General features: G+C 45.3%; 1 protein-coding gene across 2 annotated transcripts in view; it reads right to left on the bottom strand.

Moving 5' to 3' along the window:
• Nucleotides 1-2,587: 2,587 nt before the first annotated feature.
• Smyd1 (SET and MYND domain containing 1) overlaps nucleotides 2,588-17,737 on the bottom strand; it is a 52,290-nt gene continuing 37,140 nt past the window's right edge. For both annotated transcript variants that reach the window (XM_038320108.1, XM_038320109.1), the window contains 5 exons: nucleotides 13,735-13,924; nucleotides 6,967-7,059; nucleotides 4,980-5,143; nucleotides 4,095-4,263; nucleotides 2,588-3,340 (listed from right to left, as the gene is read on the bottom strand). In XM_038320108.1, coding sequence (XP_038176036.1) covers nucleotides 3,182-3,340; nucleotides 4,095-4,263; nucleotides 4,980-5,143; nucleotides 6,967-7,059; nucleotides 13,735-13,924 — 775 coding nt within the window. In that variant the 3' untranslated portion in view covers nucleotides 2,588-3,181. The remainder of the gene's footprint in view (nucleotides 3,341-4,094; nucleotides 4,264-4,979; nucleotides 5,144-6,966; nucleotides 7,060-13,734; nucleotides 13,925-17,737) is intronic.

Genomic DNA, 17,737 nt, shown 5'->3' with positions numbered 1-17,737 from the left:
GGTATTTCGAAGGTTTTTCAGCAAAGTCTCTAGGGATCAGACAACATTCCTCAAAACGACTCCTAACACAGTCTTGCACTAAAAGATGACTAATGCACACTAAGTAGGTCCACCAAATAGCTCTAACACGGTCTATGCTCTAGCTTCTGGGTGCTTTCTCATTTATTTATTTTTACATTTCATTTATTTACTTGGGAAAGGGGGTGTGCAGGTACCATTGTGCACTTGTGGAGGTTGGGACAACTCTCAGGAGTCTGTTCTCTCTTCCCACTCTGTGGGAGCTGGGAGTTGAACTCAGGCTGTCCAGCTCATTGGCAAGCACATTTACCCACTGAGCCATCTCACTGGCCCTGGATCACTCTTTATATCCATGATGAGCATCCACAATTTTCTAGTGTTCTACATCAGAAGAGAATCACAAGAGGTCGAGAGCATCCAGAGCTATTTATTTTGTAAATGGCTATGATGAATGGGGGCATACGTGAGAGGACACAGACAGAACCGAGTCTCTGCAGAGAACCTTTTCACTCTGGAAAGGAGTTTGGACTTGGCCCAGGGGCAGCAGGTGCTTACTGAGGGGTTCACATGCTGTAAGCAAAGTTACAGGAAATACTCGGTAGGAAAATCATCTGGCCATGGTGAAGGTCCCACGAGTTTTCTTTAGAGAGGCAGACTCTAGAGAGTCACCAAGCCATGGCTATGTCTGGTTAGTGTGTGGGCTCAACTAGGTCGGTGCATGTGGCTTCATGGTAAGGATGGCACATAGAACTCTTAGACATGTTCAGTGTGGCTCTGAGGGGGTAGAGGTTTGAGAGTGAGTCTCCACTCCTGCTTAAGCAGAGACCTCTTTAACATTCTAAGGATCCATTCTGCCATTCCTCTCTTATAGGTTAACACAGATATTCTAAGCTTAAGGGAACAAGCATGGGCTTAACGTTCCTATCATGGCCAACTTCAAGTTATCTGTTAGTGTGGTATCGGTAAGCGTGGTACTGGGAGACACGTGCACAGTTGACTACCACTGCTGACAAAGCCAATTTCACCGTACCATGACCCACTCCTTGCCTTTCTCATTGGGAAAATAGAAACCCTGGCAGAAATGTGGTTTCAGCCAGTATAACACTATGGGAGTTTTCTTTAGACATGGCCAATGGGCCTGGTGCTATCCTAACGGCATTATAGGTTAAAAATCTAGTCTTCACTGCCAATCTAGGCAGAGAGAGAAATTAGGAAACTGAGACAGGGGTGGAGTAACCAGTCTGATATCAGGAGAGCTGTGAAGAAAGCAAACTTAAGTAGTTTTTATCAGCATCCATGCCCTTAAAACAACACTAAGATATTTCTCTGAAATTACAAATTAATGAAGTAGCCACTGGCCATCTTCCCTAGTTATACATAAATTAATTGGCCTGGCTGTGGTGACACACGGCTTTAATCCCAGCACTTGGGAGGCAGAGATAGGTGGATCTCTGTGAGTTCAAGGCCAGTCTGGTCTACAAAGTGAGTCCCAGGACCATTATATAGAGAAACCCTGTCTTGTAAATCAAAAAACCAAACAAACAAGCAAAAGTAAATTAATTCACCTTAAATAAAACTAAATTTTATATCCTTACTATTATTTCAGTGCTCAGTTGTCACAATCTGTTAGTGACTACTAAACTGGACATCACAGATAGAAGTTCTCTCCATCATCACAGGAAATTTCATGAAATTTCTAAGACTGTCAGAAGGAAAGAAGCCACGGTCCGCAAACACAGAAGAAGGTTTAATGGGCCTTGCTGACTGTTATAACAAAAATACTCAAAATACACAGCTGTGCAACTCTTTAACTTTGAGATAATAATTTCATTCATTTATTTACTCAATACACTCTTAATGAACACTATCATGTTCCAGGACCTGTGCTAGGGACAGGAAGATGAACAAAGGGATGTGACCTTGCCCTCCGGAACCCACAACGTGATGGAGAACATGGTGTTCTTGGGTGGTGTTCTGAGAATAACCAGGTGTTAGGAGAGGTGTTAGGGAAGTCTCATCCTGCAGAGCAAGCACTCAAGAGGATGTGAGTGGCTGGAGTTCGAGCTGCAAGATCAGATAACAGACCTGAGAACCAGAAACCTCAATGCAGTCATCACAGAAAGTATCAGGGGTGTGCAGAGCAAGAACAGAATCAACCAAGGACAAGATCAGCTCAGGGGCTTCTCAGGGGCAGGTGAAAAACAAGACCAGGGAAAGCCAGAGAAACCACATCAGAAGCTGACTGCAAAGGGATGGAGCCACAGAAACCAAGTTTAGGGTGTGTTGCTAACAGAGGGGCTAGATAATGTAAGGAACTAGAAGAGAGACATTTTCTAGGGGCAAAGGTAAACACCAGTATGCAATGGGTTTCAGGAGAAATGGAAAGAGAAGAGAAACAGAAAAAACAAAAACAAAAATGTGCAATTGGAGAGAACTTGCAACTGTAAAGATGGTGATCCATGGGTCCTCAGCATGTTTAGTGACTTCTTTAAAGATGCCCAGCAGTTCATCCCAGCACTCAGGAGGCAGAAGCAGGCACATCTCTGTGAGTTTGGGGACAGCCTCGTCTACATAATAAATTCCAGGACAGCCAAGGCTAAGCAGAGAGACCCTGTCTCAAAAAAATAAGATAACTCTACCCTAGCCTGAGGACAGAGAGTGTCACCCATCCCAGTCTGCCAAACCCTATATATTCCCAGCCATAGATGAGACCAGCAGCCCCAGAGATACCTGCACAGACAGACAAGCAGTCATCTGAGATTCTAGGTCCCTGCCACTGTTAACGCGGATGTCACCACACACGCAAACACATAGGCTCACACGCGCGTGCACACACATGTATACACACACAAACACACACACACACACACACGCACGCACACCCCTTCTCCAGACCCCTCTCCATAGAGTCTGCCATTGCATTCACTATTATGACATGCCTTTTTTGTTTTTTTTGTTTGTAATTTTTCTTCTGGCCCCATTATATTTGGGACTTCTTTATTGAATAGATGGTGAAATCTAGCACCCGACACATATAGAAAGAGTTGATCTGGGATGAGATAGCACTAAGCTGAGTTGAACTGAACCAAAATGACAGTGGGGGACGCAGAGTAGTAATTTCCCCAGCTCCCAGTCACATTGCCCCCACTCTCCAACAAAGTCCTCATTGCTTCTTATGGAACAGAGCCGGGGCTGGTTCATTGCTGGGCTCAGCCATGACCTGCATGGGCTGGTTGTTCAGGGCAGCCTCTCGCATCTTGTGGTACATGAACTCATTCTGGCGGAACATGCGAAGCTCCATCTCTGTCTGTACCCTCATGGCCTGTGGGATAAATAACAGCACTGAGCGTGACATGTCCCCAAGATATGGTCCTGACATAACTTTGAATAAATGACCCTAGTTAGAAAGATTCAGTTCTATCCCTTCACAAATGTGTGTGTGCGTGCGCACGTGCACACGTGTGCGTGTGGTGGGGGCACCACCGTGGACTGATGGTGTAGCAGGATGCCTAGCATCATAGGGAGAGGGAGCTGGGCCCTTGAGATGGTAGCTGAAAAGTTGCTTTCAGCAGAGAACACTTCTTCTCCCTGACGCCTGAGGACCTGGATCTGAACCCTGGATCCTGACCTCTGTGCTTGTAGGACCTCAGTGAAGAGACTTACCCATAGAGCGTTGGGAAGATTACAGTGGTAGACACACAACAAAGTCTTTGTTCTCCCACATACCCACTCAGGGAATATTCAGAAAGAGCTAGGTGTTCAGAGGTTTAGGATACCATGGTAAGGAAGATTGACAGAGATAAGCCTTAGATAAGCTTAATATACTAGATATAAAATTAGTCATCTCTGATCTTACCATCAAACCCCTAAGTAAGTATAGGTGAGTCCCTCCCTCCCTTGGGCCTCTGTTTCCTCATATGTAATCAAGGGGGCAAGGGTCAAGCATCCTAAGGTCCTTTTTGGTCTCGTTGGCAGTCTACAGATTTCCATAAAGCAAAGTCCAGATGCACCAGGACTCCCATTTCAAGAGACCTTCAAACAAGACAGTAACAGTCCACCTCCAGGTTGCTATTTACCTCCAAGTCCTTGGTGATTGGGTGGGAGGGTCCATGTGTCACCAGGAGTATTGCGTAGGCTTTGCAGATCATCCCATGCCCCACTTCAATGTTGCCAGCATGCCAGTTGGTCAGCCCTGCCCGCATCACAGCCATGCCCAGTTGGGCATTGTTGTGGTGGTAGAGCTTCCTGCAGAGGCACAGAAAGTAATCATGACCTGTCATGCCAACCTTCCTTACATCTAGACCAGGCTAGCCTCAAACTCACAGAGATCTGCTTGTCGCTGCCTACCAAGTGCTGGGATCAAAGGCGTGCCCCACCACTGCCCTCATATTATAATTTATAAGTAAGAATGGCCTCTTTCTCTTCACAGAAGAACTGTGAAAACTATATGCATGTATATATATGTGTGTGTGTGTGTGTATATCTGTACACATACTTGTGCATATGTATGTACACACATGCATAAATATGTAAATATACATACAATGCAAATATATTGCTATGGTTTGATTAAGTGCCGTGTGTTAAAGGCTGGATCATAGGTTATTAAAAAGAGAATAAAAAACTTTCAAAGCATTTAAAAATCAAGCTTCATTTGGGAAAATCCAAAGCAGAAGATGCTGTTCACATGACAAATAGGGAAGTAAAAATAAATGAACCCACCAGAGATGACAATTAGGCTTCATCTGAGTGTCAACTCTGATGGTCTAATCATTACTGCTTGGGACACCGTGATAAAAGCTTAATTTGTGAGGAGAAGTCCGACTCTGCTTATGGCCTGTGGCTCTATGTAGTGTGACCATGTCATTGTAGGTGTAGGAGGAGCAGTCAAATGCGTGCCATCTCTTTGGCATCCCTGGAACAGAGGGTTGACGGGAGGCTAACTCAGGGCCATCACCTACGTGTAGCCGTCCACCATCCTCCTGGCGTAGTGCGAGGCCTCCTCAAAGGCCTGGAGATAGGAGAGGACCTCTGACACAATGCTTAGCAGACGAAGCACGTAGAGGTTGGTGTCGGCAAACACTGGTTCCTGCTTCTCCAGACACTCCCGGCACAGCTTCACAACCTGGAGGGAGACACGGCTTCAGCATCACTGCTGTACCAGAGTTTATGCTTAACCGACAGGCGGAACATCAAGACAATCCTAGACTCACTCTTTGAAAGCTGGAGAAATAGAGGGAAAAAAGCAAGGTTTGTGATTTGAGCTAACAAAATGGTCTTCCCAGCTAAGACATTGGCGTGGGAAAGGGTAGGGCTGGACATAAAGATGGTACAGCAAAGGGAGGAAGTTTGCCCACTCCAAGTCAATAGGCAAGAGAGCTGCAGAAACTACATATGCATGTATGTGTACATGTCTACACATAAACTAAACTTGTATATACATACGTACATATACATATGTATAGATAAACACAACATAAATACATTGATAAGGTTTAGGTAAGTGCCCACTCCTAAGGCCTATGTGTTCAAGGCTCAGTCATCAGCCTGTGGTGTTATTGGGAGATAGAAGAGAAAAAGGAAGAAGCCAGAGGAATGGAACCCATGGAACCCCACTACTTACTCTGGTTCCTAACACAAGCCTTTGCCACACTTTCCTTACCAAGCGTAAAACTTCGTTTTCCTAGCTTCTTCTCACCTGACAGAACTCGGGGGATGAAGAGAATGTCTTGCATTGGTCACCCTAGCAAGGGTTCATACATGTGCAATGAATGAATCAGTAAAGGAGGAGGAAAAGAAGGGACATGAAGCCAACACGAAGTGACATTAGGCACCATATTAGCATAGCCTAGTGATGTTCACACCTGGCTCATTCAAGCTGCAAAATGAGCTTGGGGGGAAGTCACTGATTCATGGTGCCTCTGTTCTATTTCAGAATGGACAGATAGATCCCTGTTGTGGGAGAATTGTTTGAACAACCATCTCACTGTCCCAGGAAAGCCACCTTGAATCAAAGGACCGAGTCAGCAATTCACTGACTGAGATTAGCCATAGAGTTCTTGAAGGACTGAGGAGATCTGCTAGAGAGAACAGAAAGAGAGAAGGGAAGATTTCCGGGAGAGGCGCTTCGGAAAAAAAACGTGGAGGGAGGGTCAGCTGTCTTTATATGTATCAGATCTTTATCTCAACTTCTGACTCCCAAGTTTTTATTTATTATACTGGAACAATTTATAGATACTCAGATCCCAGCTTAGAGGGTGAGACACAGGACTGACTTCCAACAAGCTGTTGAGATTAATTCAAAGCAACTTCTCCGGTATGGAGGTATATGCCTGTGATCCCCATTCTCAAGAGGATAGAGAATTCAAGGTCAGCCTACGTAACATACCAAGGCCTTGTCTCCAAAAACTAGTGCAGCAATATTTCTGTAGATCACTTGGCTACACACTGAAAGCCCATGGAAGCTATGGGACCTTGATGCTTAGATCCCTCTAGCACAGATTTTAGAGAACTTGTCCGTGTTTGAGGAGAGGCATGAGGTGTTTACATAGATGATTATGGTATAGAGCCAGATGAGAGTCTATGGGGCCAAAGTTGAATGTTCAGTGGGCGGTGACTGGTTGTAAGAGGCACATGTTCAGTGATGGGAAAGCAAGCAGGCCACTCTCAGTGTCCCCTAAGGCCATTGTCATTCTTCCAATTCTATCCCAGGCCCTCCTCTAGCCCCTAACACATGGATCCAGCAACACTTGCTCTCCTTGGACAGATCTCATTGGGTTGAGCAGTCACTGAGAATACTCCCTTAATGGGTGCTAAGATGGAGAAGGCGTAAGATAGAAGCGGCCTTCCAGGAAACACCCTGTTCATGGGTCTCCTCTTTCTGTTTACACAGCTCCCTAACTCTCCACCCTCTTCCCCATCACTATCCCCCATTAAAAGTGCTCTTACCTCATGATACAAACCCTCAGAGCGAGCCTTGTCTATTTTTTCCAGAGTATCCTTTGAGAACTGTACCATCTCCTTCACCACTTCTGGGGAGGGCTGCAAAGAAAGGGACATGCAGTCTGAGATCACCTCATGGCGCTGCCTATTTTCTCTCAGAGTACCTGAAGGCTGGGAATGCAGTTCCATGGTAGAGCACTTGTCTTACATGCGTAAGGCCCAAAGTCTCATCCCACTACTACCAAAAGAGAAACGAAAGTAAACTGGCTTCAAGTGTCTGCCATCTTTGATGTTCTCGTTAACATAGGATAAGAGCCGTCCACACTCTGAAAGTCTCATTCCATAAGTACATAAAGACCCCTGTGGCTTCTCCAATTGCTTCTTCGGGCTTCTTTTTCTCAATTTCTTAATTTAAAGGTTTTTGGTTGTGGAGGATTTCACACACGACCACTGTATTCATATCATTTCCACCCTTCGCCCTACTTCGATCCCTCTCAGCATTGCTCAAAAGTGTTTAGGGAGGACCACTTGGCTTGAATAACTTACCAGGAAGCTCATCCCTGTGGAAAGCTGATTCTCCCTCTCCACAGCCACTGTCTGACTCTGGGGACAGGGCCTTACAAGAGTTGCCCTGTCCACACTGGCATATTGACTATTGTCTTTATGCAGGTCTTGCTTAGGCAACCACATTGTTGAGATTTCGTGGGTGCAGCTTCCCTGACACATCTAGAAGGCACTCTCTTACAGCAGCCATCCTGGTTCTCTGGCTCTTATGATCTTTCTGCTCCCCTTCCTGTAATTTTCCTTGAGCCTTGGGTGTAGGGACTGCATTGCAGTTGTATCGGTTGGGGTTGGTCATCCCATGGTCACTTATCCTCTGCTTTTTGACCAGTTGTGGATCTCTGTCACAGACTCTGTCTGCATGAAAAGAACTTTCTTTGACAAGGAATGAGAACTACACTTACCTGAATAGAAGGATCAGTATTTAGAGTACAGTTAGAAATTATATTGCTTTAGGCAACTGGTTTTCCTCTGAGGTCCACGACCTCTCCAATCATAGGTAGCTGGCTAGACTGACAGTGCCAGGCATAAATTCTTTCCTAGTGATCGGGCCTGAAGTCTAGTTAGGCCTGATCTGCTATTTACTGCCTAGATAAAGTCGGCCCTAATCATCGTTGAGGATACCTTGCTGGGCCAGTGGTTGTCATTTGTAGGCTTCACACGTGGGTAGACCTGCCAGTTGTTTCTCCCTCTCCACGGACTGCATAGCACCTTCCGATACTATGAGAGCTGGTCCTCAGGAATGAGGGTTCCAGCTCAGCCCCTCCAAATCCTGTGTCTGAAGTCTGTGATGACTTCCATAATAGGGTCTAACCTTCAAGTGCTGGGAGACAACCAAGGGCAATGGCAGTAGCCTATATTGTTTTGGGAGTCTGCTAGACATCCCTGACCAACTCAAAGGGGGCTTTTGTTAGACAGTCTATAGTTTTTTGGGGGAAGCATTATCCCTAAAAATCGCATAACTCCATTTATACTACACACACACACACACACACACACACACATACACACACACAGTACATTTTAAATATGGATTGTTAAAGTCTTATGCCACCTGAGCTATACCTGTTTTTTTCTTTTCTATTAAGTGTATGTGCATGTTTCTACATGAGGTATGCCATGTGTGTGCATGTGTGTGATCTAGAGATCAGAAGAGGGCATTGGATTCCATGGAGTTGGTGTCACAGGCAATTGTGAGCTGCCTAACAGGGATGCTAAGAATGAAATTCAGGTCTTCTGGAAGAGCATCAAGCTCTCTTACCCACTTAACCATCTCTCCAGCTCCCTCTTTACACTTTGGTGATTAAAGTTCAGAATCTTGCTATTCCAGTTCTTGGAAGTCTGGCTCCCTGCTGGACTTTTGGACACAAGAGCAGAACTTGACATTGACCCCATTTGTGTTTCCTCTAGAATTTTGCACTGGGATCCTGTTGTCTACAATTCTTTGCTTCAAGACAACCACATAGTCCACAGCTAGGCCTTGCAGTTTTGTCTTCATCTGAGTCATTGATTTAAATACACAGAAGCCAGCCACAGAGATGTGTGCCTATAGCCCTTGCACTTTGGAGGTGGAGGGCAGGAGGGTCTGGAGTCTAAGGTCAGTTGGGGCTACAAGAGATCCCATCTCAATAAACCAATAAAATAAAATTACTAAATAATTACTGGCCAGAACATGAGTAAAGCCTGGGGCCCAGTCCAAGAATCGTACTCTAGTGGCCGTTGAAGTTTGCTAAAAGGGCTCCTCTGGTTACGGTCATGCAGACCCTTCCAAGCGTCTTAACATGCAATCATTAGTTATCTCTTGATTGGAAGGACAGCACAAGAGGTCAGCTCTCTGAAAGCTGGACTTGTGTGGCCCACGATAGACTAAGCAATCTAGTAATCTGGTCAAAGCCTATCCAACTAGGTTTTGGTTAATGAGGAAGGAGGTACCATGGCTGCAAAAATAGTTCCTATGAGGACACCATTAGATTTTTTTCTTTTTGAGGGGGGGTTGTTTTATTTGTTTCGTCATTGGTTTTGATGGGGGAGGGAGTGCCAAATGTCTCAAAGTCCAAAGAAGGAGATGGAGAAGCAAGAGGAGAAAGGGGGATCAAAAGAAACCCCCAGAGCTAGGTGAAGCAGCAGCAGGAGGAGGAGCTAGGTAAAGGTGAGGGACTAGTTAAGGGGTGGGGCTAAAAGAAAAGAAGAGTAGCAGCTGCAGCCAGAGGCAGAGAAGGAAGAGTTAAGGGATGCTTTTTCCTGATCTTGGAAAAGTAGCCTTGCAGGATAGAGAGAGAAAAAGAAAAACCTAATCGGGCTAAACATAAAGTGTCCAGAGGTACAGCTGAGAAAGGTGTTTTATATTTCTCATTTAAAACTTTTGGTTTGCATTTCCTATGGATTACTGTGCACATATGAAGGGGGTAGGATAACTTCTAGGACTGACAGTCACGCTGGCGTGCTAACCAAGGCACTGCTCACAGGGCTGCAGAAAAGTGTTAAAGGGAAGATAAAAAATAGCTAAACTTGGCATGGTGGCTCAGTCCTATAGGTACAGCCCTGAGGAGGCTGAGGTAAAAAGACCAGGAATTCAAGGTTCCCATTGGCTACACAGCAAATGCAGGCCAGCCTGGGCTTCGTGAGACAACAAGCCATTGTGGTGACACAGTACATAGTGCAAACTGAGGGGACATTGGTAAATTCTTCCAACTTTCTGTGTTACAGAAAAGGAAACAGAGGTCCCAAAGAAAGACATTTGCCCAGGCTCAGACATTCAGGATTACAGCTAGAACTAGGAAATAGGCTTCCCCATTTTCCCGTTTTGTTTTGCTGTTGTTTTTATATTCTTACTTCATTATAATGTTTTTTTTTTTAAATGGTAAGCTATCCAAGCACACACCTGCAGTCCCAGTACTGGGAGACTGAGATGGAAGATGATGAATTAGAAGCCAGTCTGATCTAAATAATGACTTCAAGACAGTTCGGGCCACACAGCAAGACTTCGTCTCAAATTATTTCATTAAAAATCTGTAAACGTATACTTAATCTTTCCTGGCCAAATGTTTGACTGAGTTAAGGTTTTAAAAAGATATTTGTGTATTTTATGTGTATGAGAGTTTTGTTTCCATCTATGTCTGCACACCAGAAAAGGGCATTGGACTCTATTTACAGACCATTGTGAGCTACCATGAATGCTAGAAACTCAGGACCCCTGGAAAAGCAGCCAATGCTCGTAACTGCTGAGTATATCTCCAGGCCTGGGCTGAGTTACTTTTATTTTGAGTTCATTTATTTATTTTACTAAAGAACCCAATTTAAGAGGTCAGCAAAGCCTGGTGGTGGCAGCACATGCCTTTAATCCCAGCACTCAGGAGGTAGAGGTAGGTGGATCTCTGTAAGTTCGAGGCCAGCCTGGTCTACAAGAGCGAGTTCCAGTAGAGGCTCCAAAGCAACCAGAGAAACCCTGTCTCAAAAAAACAAAAAGAAAAAAAAGAGGCCAGCAAGATGGCTCAATGGGTCAAGACACTTGTCACCAAACCTGGTGTCCTGAATTTAATCCCCTGGACCCACATAATAGAAGAAAACTGACTCATGCACATTGTCCTCTGATCACCACATGCACATACACATTTACATGCATACATACACACATACAGACATACATGCACATATACATACATACATAAATGTGATTTTTGTTTTTGTTTGTTTTGGGGGTTGTTTGTTTTTGAGACAGGGTCTCTCTATTATGTAGTTCTGTCCTGAGACTCACTGTGTAGACCAAGCTGGCTTCAAACTCACAGAGATCCACCTGCTTCTACCTCCCTGGACATGTACTACCATACCCAGCAAATAAATGCAATTTGATTTCTTAAAAAATAGGAAACCCAGTATGGTGTTTAAGAAATATTAGAAAGATCTTGCTTTAAATCCAATTACTTTCAAGCAGAAATCAGCAATCTTTCATCAGAGACATGCCAACCTGAGAGACATCGACATATTATCATTGCTAGTAGCCTATCTGTAGTGACAGAGTAGACATAAGACCACTGTCACCTTCTGAACTGTAGAAACCCACCAAAACTGTATAAAGACCTAAACTACTGTGTCTTGTATAACTCTGAAAGGGGGAAGGAGGATATTATCTACTTAGAAGTAAATAGAACTAATAGAACAGTGGCAGACTGTTTGAGTTAGGGAACACATGTTCAGGGCCAGGCTCCAGGCTCATGGACAAACATAATATCCTCTGGTGCAGAAGGGCAGGATGAAGGTGGGCGTGGTCCCTCATTCTCTCTGTAGTGCGGAGCATTGTGCACGAATACTAACAGTGTGCAAGCCCCAGAGTACAATACCTTTGGTTCTATGAAAAAGAGATTGTTTCTATAAAAAAACAAACAAAAACCTTGTAATCCTTGGCCTCAGTTCCTTTATCTCCTGCAAAGGAAAATTGCTTCAATTTCTCTACCCCCAGTCTTAATGGACCTTCATTATAAGGTCACAGCTTTCTTCTGTTTCTTTCTGCATGGGTACTAACTTGGCTTGCCTGCAAAAATGTACATGCATGTCCCTTTAATTATTGTAGCACGGTAAATAGACATGATGTTATGAATTGAATGCCACCCTCTCAAAATTCATACACTGAAGTCATAAGCCCCAAGATCTCAGAATGCAGCCTTACTTGGAAGCAGCAGCCTTGCATATTCATTTGCCTAAGATGAGGTCATACTGAATGAAGTAGGGCGGATCCCTAACCCCACACAACTGGTGACCTTATAAAAAGATGACCAACAAGCAAAAGAGAAGATGTAAAGAGACACTGGGAGAGATTACTTTCTACAAGAACAGGAGAAACATCTTAGAATAGATCCTTCCCTCATACCCTGTCAGTGGCTAGACTGTGGGCCTCTGGCTTTCATATCTGTAAGACTGGTCAGGTCACACTGAGGTTTACACTGCCCAGTTTGGGGCAGCAGAATAGCAACTCTAGCAATCTGAGATGTGTACATGGCATCTTTGGGCCCCTTAACTCTTCATGCATTTGAATGGTTTAGGCCATTTCTTCTATTCATGTTTCCCAATATGTATTGATTTGAGGGTTTTTTTCTGGTAATTTATTTTTACTAGAAGTACCACCACAGTCTATTCGTATCCATGTATCTCATAGCAAATATGTAAGCATCTCTTCTGGGTAGATTCTTAGAAGTAGAACTTTTTGGTAAAATGTTTATATGGTATAGTAAAAAAAAAAAAAAACAAGTAAGTTGTTGGCCAGAAAATTGTGTAAACAGCCCAGGGACGAAAGGGGGAGCTACACTGGGGTGGCAGGTGCTCAGGGTGAGGTGGGGGTGTTTTAGGAACATTAGTGAGCACATACACCACTAGGTAATAGAGCCATGAGATAGGTCATATGACCAGCACCTCTGCTCTGACCAGAAACACATTTCCTCCTCCACACAGCACTCAGAGGGGAGTTTAGAAGTCCGTGTATGTGTATCCCACAGACACTAGTGGAGAGCCAGTTGTACAGAAGCATCCAGTTAACCCCTTGCGTCCTTCCATCAAGACCTCCTCACTGGGGAAGAGAAGAAGCCGTGAAGACACTTGTTTCCACTCTGACCTTGTAGCCAGTCATTTTGTGCCCTGAGCTTTCCTCACTTGTTCCTCCAAACACAGATGTCTTCTGACAGAGTTTTCTCAGTGGTGAGAATGGTATCCCCACACCTGTGCTGACCCACATTCCACCCCCATGTGCTCCAAGGGAGGACATGGATGAGCAGGCACTGGCGCCCTCTCTAGTTTCTCCTTCTTGCTTATACTGTTTGTAAGTATCTAAATATTTCTCTCTCATTTCACTGGACACTCTGTCCCCTGGCAGCTCAGCTCTCTCCCAGCTCAGCTGAGCTCCTGGCATCCCCTTGGCAAGTCTTCCCCAGCTCCACAGCACCCATCTCTACAGAACTGGAAGAACCAGATTCAAATCCCTTTCCTACTGAACTTTGGTCTCTGAAATTCCTCACATTACTTAACCTGCACAAGGGTGGGGTGGGGAGCTGATCCCTGCTGAGTGCCTGTGTGCCAGCCCTTTTATACAAGTCCTCAAAAATCCTCCATGTCTGCTGGGACCTGCCTGCCCTGCCCTGTGCTCCGTCCTCTGTCAAGGCTATAAGCCCCACCCTTGCCCAGCTCCTGGGAAGGTGGCCTCAAACTCTGAAGCACAGCTGTGTGTACCTTGGGGTCTTCCTTCACTGCCTGGAAGAGGTCGTCCTTCAGCCCTTTCTGGCAGTGCTCACAAGAGCAGTCAAAATAGTACTGCTTCTTCAGCTGCTGCCTGCGCTCCTCGCTGAGGTGGAGGAAGTCGATGTAGGACACGGTGAGCTCTTCACCTTCGGAGATCTTGCCCAGAGCCCGGAGCTCAATTCTGAAACAGGACGAAAGGGACGCTGATGAGCATTCTCCAAGGCTTCCAGGAACCCAGCCCCAAAGACAGCAGCTTCCAGTAAGGCTCTGAAAGAGCACCCATTCCCCCCCAAAAGCTCATAACTAGGTCATGGTACTCATTCGACATCACATCTGCTCTGCTCAGTCAACTTTTCTGGAATCGGTTCACATAGAAAGCCCATAAAGGACTGGGCTTGGTCTCAAAGCCCTACACAGAGTCTATGCCCACAGTTTCATACACTTTCATACTGAGCTGTAATAGGATGGGAATAATAGCAAAGAGAAAACATGATAAGATCCAAAAATCTCTTTCTTAGACCAAATCCTCTGTAACAGACATGCTGAGCTGCCGCCATCTTGGCACCTTGTACTTTATGCTCCTGTTCCATGGTTTAGGCCTACTTTATATAGGGAATTTATACTCACTGGAGACCACCAAAGGAATTTAAATATAAAAAGAATGGGGTTGTTAGCCTGGTTCACTTTTTTATTGTTGTTTTGTTTTGTTTTTTTGAGACGGGTTTCTCTATAGCTTTGGTATCCTGGAACTAGCTCTTGTAGACAGGGCTGGCCTCGAACTCACATAGATCTGCCTGCCTCTGCCTCCAGAGTGTTGGGATTAAAGGCGTGTGCCTCCACCGCTTGGCTTGGTTCACTTTAGTGTGTGCTGGAAGGTGGTGCTAGCTGATTGTTAGCAACAGTATTTTTTTTTTTCTTTTTGACACAGGGTTTCTCTGTGTGTCTGCCCTGGCTACCCTGGGATTCACTCTGTAGACCAGGTTGGCCTCGAATAACAACAGTATTTGTTGTTACTCAGTTACTCAGAAAACTACCCATTTTGGCCGGGTGATGGTGGCGCACGCCTTTAATCCCAGCACTCGGGAGGCAGAGGCAGGCGGATCTCTGTGAGTTCGAGGACAGCCTGGTCTACAAGAGCTAGTTCCAGGACAGGCTCTAAAGAAGCTGCAGAGAAACCCTGTCTCGAAAAACCAAAAAAAAAAAAAAAAAAAAAAAAAACTACCCATTTTGTTGTGTAATAACACAGAAGGTGCTGAAGTTAAAAGGGCCCTGAACAACTGACATCCATCCAGCTAAGTCAGCACAGTGCCTCTCAGTCACGCAATTTTAACCACGAAGTCAAACTGTAAGAAGAGGAGGAGGTGGTGGTGGTGAAGATAGTGGAGAAGGAGGAGGAGAAGCTGGAGGAGGAGAAGTAGCAGTGGCTAGGCTTGTAAGCTCGGGTCTCAACTGTGTTCCTGAATCCCCAGGAGCCTGAAGTCTCACTGCTGGGCAGGAATTCTTGGTCACCATCTCCCAGAAAGAGTGTCAGGCACCATGAGAAAAGCAAGATCCCAGCACCCCAGAGAGATTCAGAGGCACCCCCTTCCATGTCTTCTGAGGATATAAACAGAGAAGTAACTGCTGAGTGGCAGGGATAGGCAGGCCCAGGTACCTGTGGTGACTAGTTAAGGTTCCAAAGCCTTCCCCATAAATGGAGGACGTGCGATAATGTGGGTGGCTGGGTGGGAGTGTAGCTCAGAAGAAGAGTGCTCGCTAAGCATGAATGAAGCCCTGAATTGGCTCCCAGCACTAAAGTCAGGGGGAGAGAGAGAGACAGAGAGAATAAAAACAACTGAATGGAGCCTTGGAAAACCTGAATGCCTCTCTCCTCTTGCTCCTTTGTTCCCTTTGAAAGGGGCAGGAAGAAAGGGTAGGGGCACTATTCAAACTCTGTCCTATAAGAGACAGTTAAACTCCATGTTGTAGAAAGGAACCTGCATGTATATATTACTGATAACACTAGTTCTTCCGCTCTGAAGTAACCGCTATCTACACATGCAGCCAAGACGCCCACTTAGCAGTAACGCGGTCAAGACTGTCACACTAACTAGACCCAGTATGTCATGAAGTGCCTTGGCCCAAACATCCAGCAAATGAGGTAAGAGTTCAAGGAATGATAAGCAGAGAGGCCCAGACACTGTCAGAGGAGTGACGGACCACTGCCCCGAGGACAGACTGAGCTCCTCCAGAGGACTGCCTCCCACCCACACTATACTCTTCTGGCAGAGGTCAGGGCTGAAGATGCAGTCTGCTGCCTTGGCAGACCATTGGCTGTGTGGACAGAGCACAGTTTAAATGTTAATTCCTCGTGGTGCCAGGCAGCCAGAGCTCTGGCATTCCAGGGACACTTACCAGCGTTCGCTGAGAGCTGTAACTAAAGTGATAAGAGACAAGTGGGGAGGGATACCACATGACCCTCGTGGCTCTGCTGAAAATCCTGGTGTTTCCAAGCCGTAGAGGCCCCTCATGTCACAAAGAAGAGTGCCGATACAAGAAATGTAACTCACTTCCCTCAAGATCCCAGAGTGCTAGGAAGACAAAGCCAAGATTAGAATTCAGAAACCCTCTGTGCACTTCAGACTGACAGCTGCCTCCTGGGTCTGTGGTACATGGCAAGGGCCTTGTTTTTAGGGCTCCACTAATATCCTAAGGTGTGGTAATTCAGTCACTCCTGGGCCAGAGAGGACAGCGGATGACTAGTGCCCTAGTGAAATAGGAGGGCACACTAGAAGCATTCTTCTGCTGAGTAATATATGTCCAGTCTTCTCATTCTATGTTTTGGACATGACATGTCTGGGGGACCATGTGTTCCCCACTAGACCCTTTTACACAGCTGGCCACCATAGCAGCGTCTTACGATCCAGTGTGATTCAGGAGTAGATTAGTCGGGACTTTCAGAAACTGATTCCCATGCAAGACCTCAGGTATCTCAGACTAGAAATAGTGTGGAGTGAAGACGCTCAAAGGCACAGTGAGCGTGGCGGTGCAGGCTGCCATCCCAGCACTCTGAAGAGCATGAGTTTGAGGCCGTCCTGGGCTACCCAGGAAGCTGGGGCCAGCCTGGATTATGCAGCAAGACCCTGTATCAAGAAAGAAAGAGAGAGGTGTTGGGGGCGGGGAAGAAAAGGGAGAGGAGAAAAAGAAGGAAAACAAGAAGAAGAGAGGAGAAAATGAGGAAGGGGAAGGCACAGGAAGGGAGGAAAAAGAAAGTTTCCAAAAATGAATTAACTTTATGTCACTTCAAATTGACAATATGCCTATAATCTCAGCTACTCCAAAGACAGAGGCAGAAAATTCAAGGCCTGCCAGAATGACATAATTCAAGGTAAGACTTGGGTAGATTAGTGATGGATGCTTTTGATTAAAAAAAATGATGAGGCTAGGGATATATCTCAGGAGGAGACTGCTTGTCTAACAACTGAGGTCTTTAGTTCAATCCCTTGGACTGGAAAAGAAGAAAAGAAAGAGTAGAGGTGAGAGAGGGGAAGGAGGGAATATATAGATCCCCAGGCTATTTTACACTTCAGATGCTTCTCAATACATAGCAGGGTATGGCCCCCAATAAATCCATGATAGGATGAAAATATTATAAGCATGCATTTAATACATCTAATGTTCTTAGCTTTGCCTGCCTTACTGTGCTCAGAACACATCCAATAGACCATAGTTAGGAAAATCAACTAGCACACAGTGTTTTATAACGAAGGGATGAACATAGTTTGATTATCGCTATACTGAAGGTGAGAAATATCATAGTTATATCCTTATGTGTTTGTTATCACCATTAAACATAAAAGCCATTAAGTCAAACCACCTTATGTTAGGAACTATCTATATTCAGAATCATGAATTGAGAGATGAACAGCTGCTAAAACAATCACAGCAGGAGCCAAGAATTGAAAACTTAGCCGGGCTTTTTCCTCCACCCAGCTTCCTCAGGAAAGTCTGATTC

The sequence above is a fragment of the Arvicola amphibius genome, chromosome 2 (assembly GCF_903992535.2).
Source record: "Arvicola amphibius chromosome 2, mArvAmp1.2, whole genome shotgun sequence".
In the NCBI taxonomy this organism is placed as follows: domain Eukaryota; kingdom Metazoa; phylum Chordata; class Mammalia; order Rodentia; family Cricetidae; genus Arvicola; species Arvicola amphibius.
The sequence above is the reverse complement of the archived record's forward strand: the minus strand, read 5'-3'. Positions and strand labels throughout refer to the sequence as shown.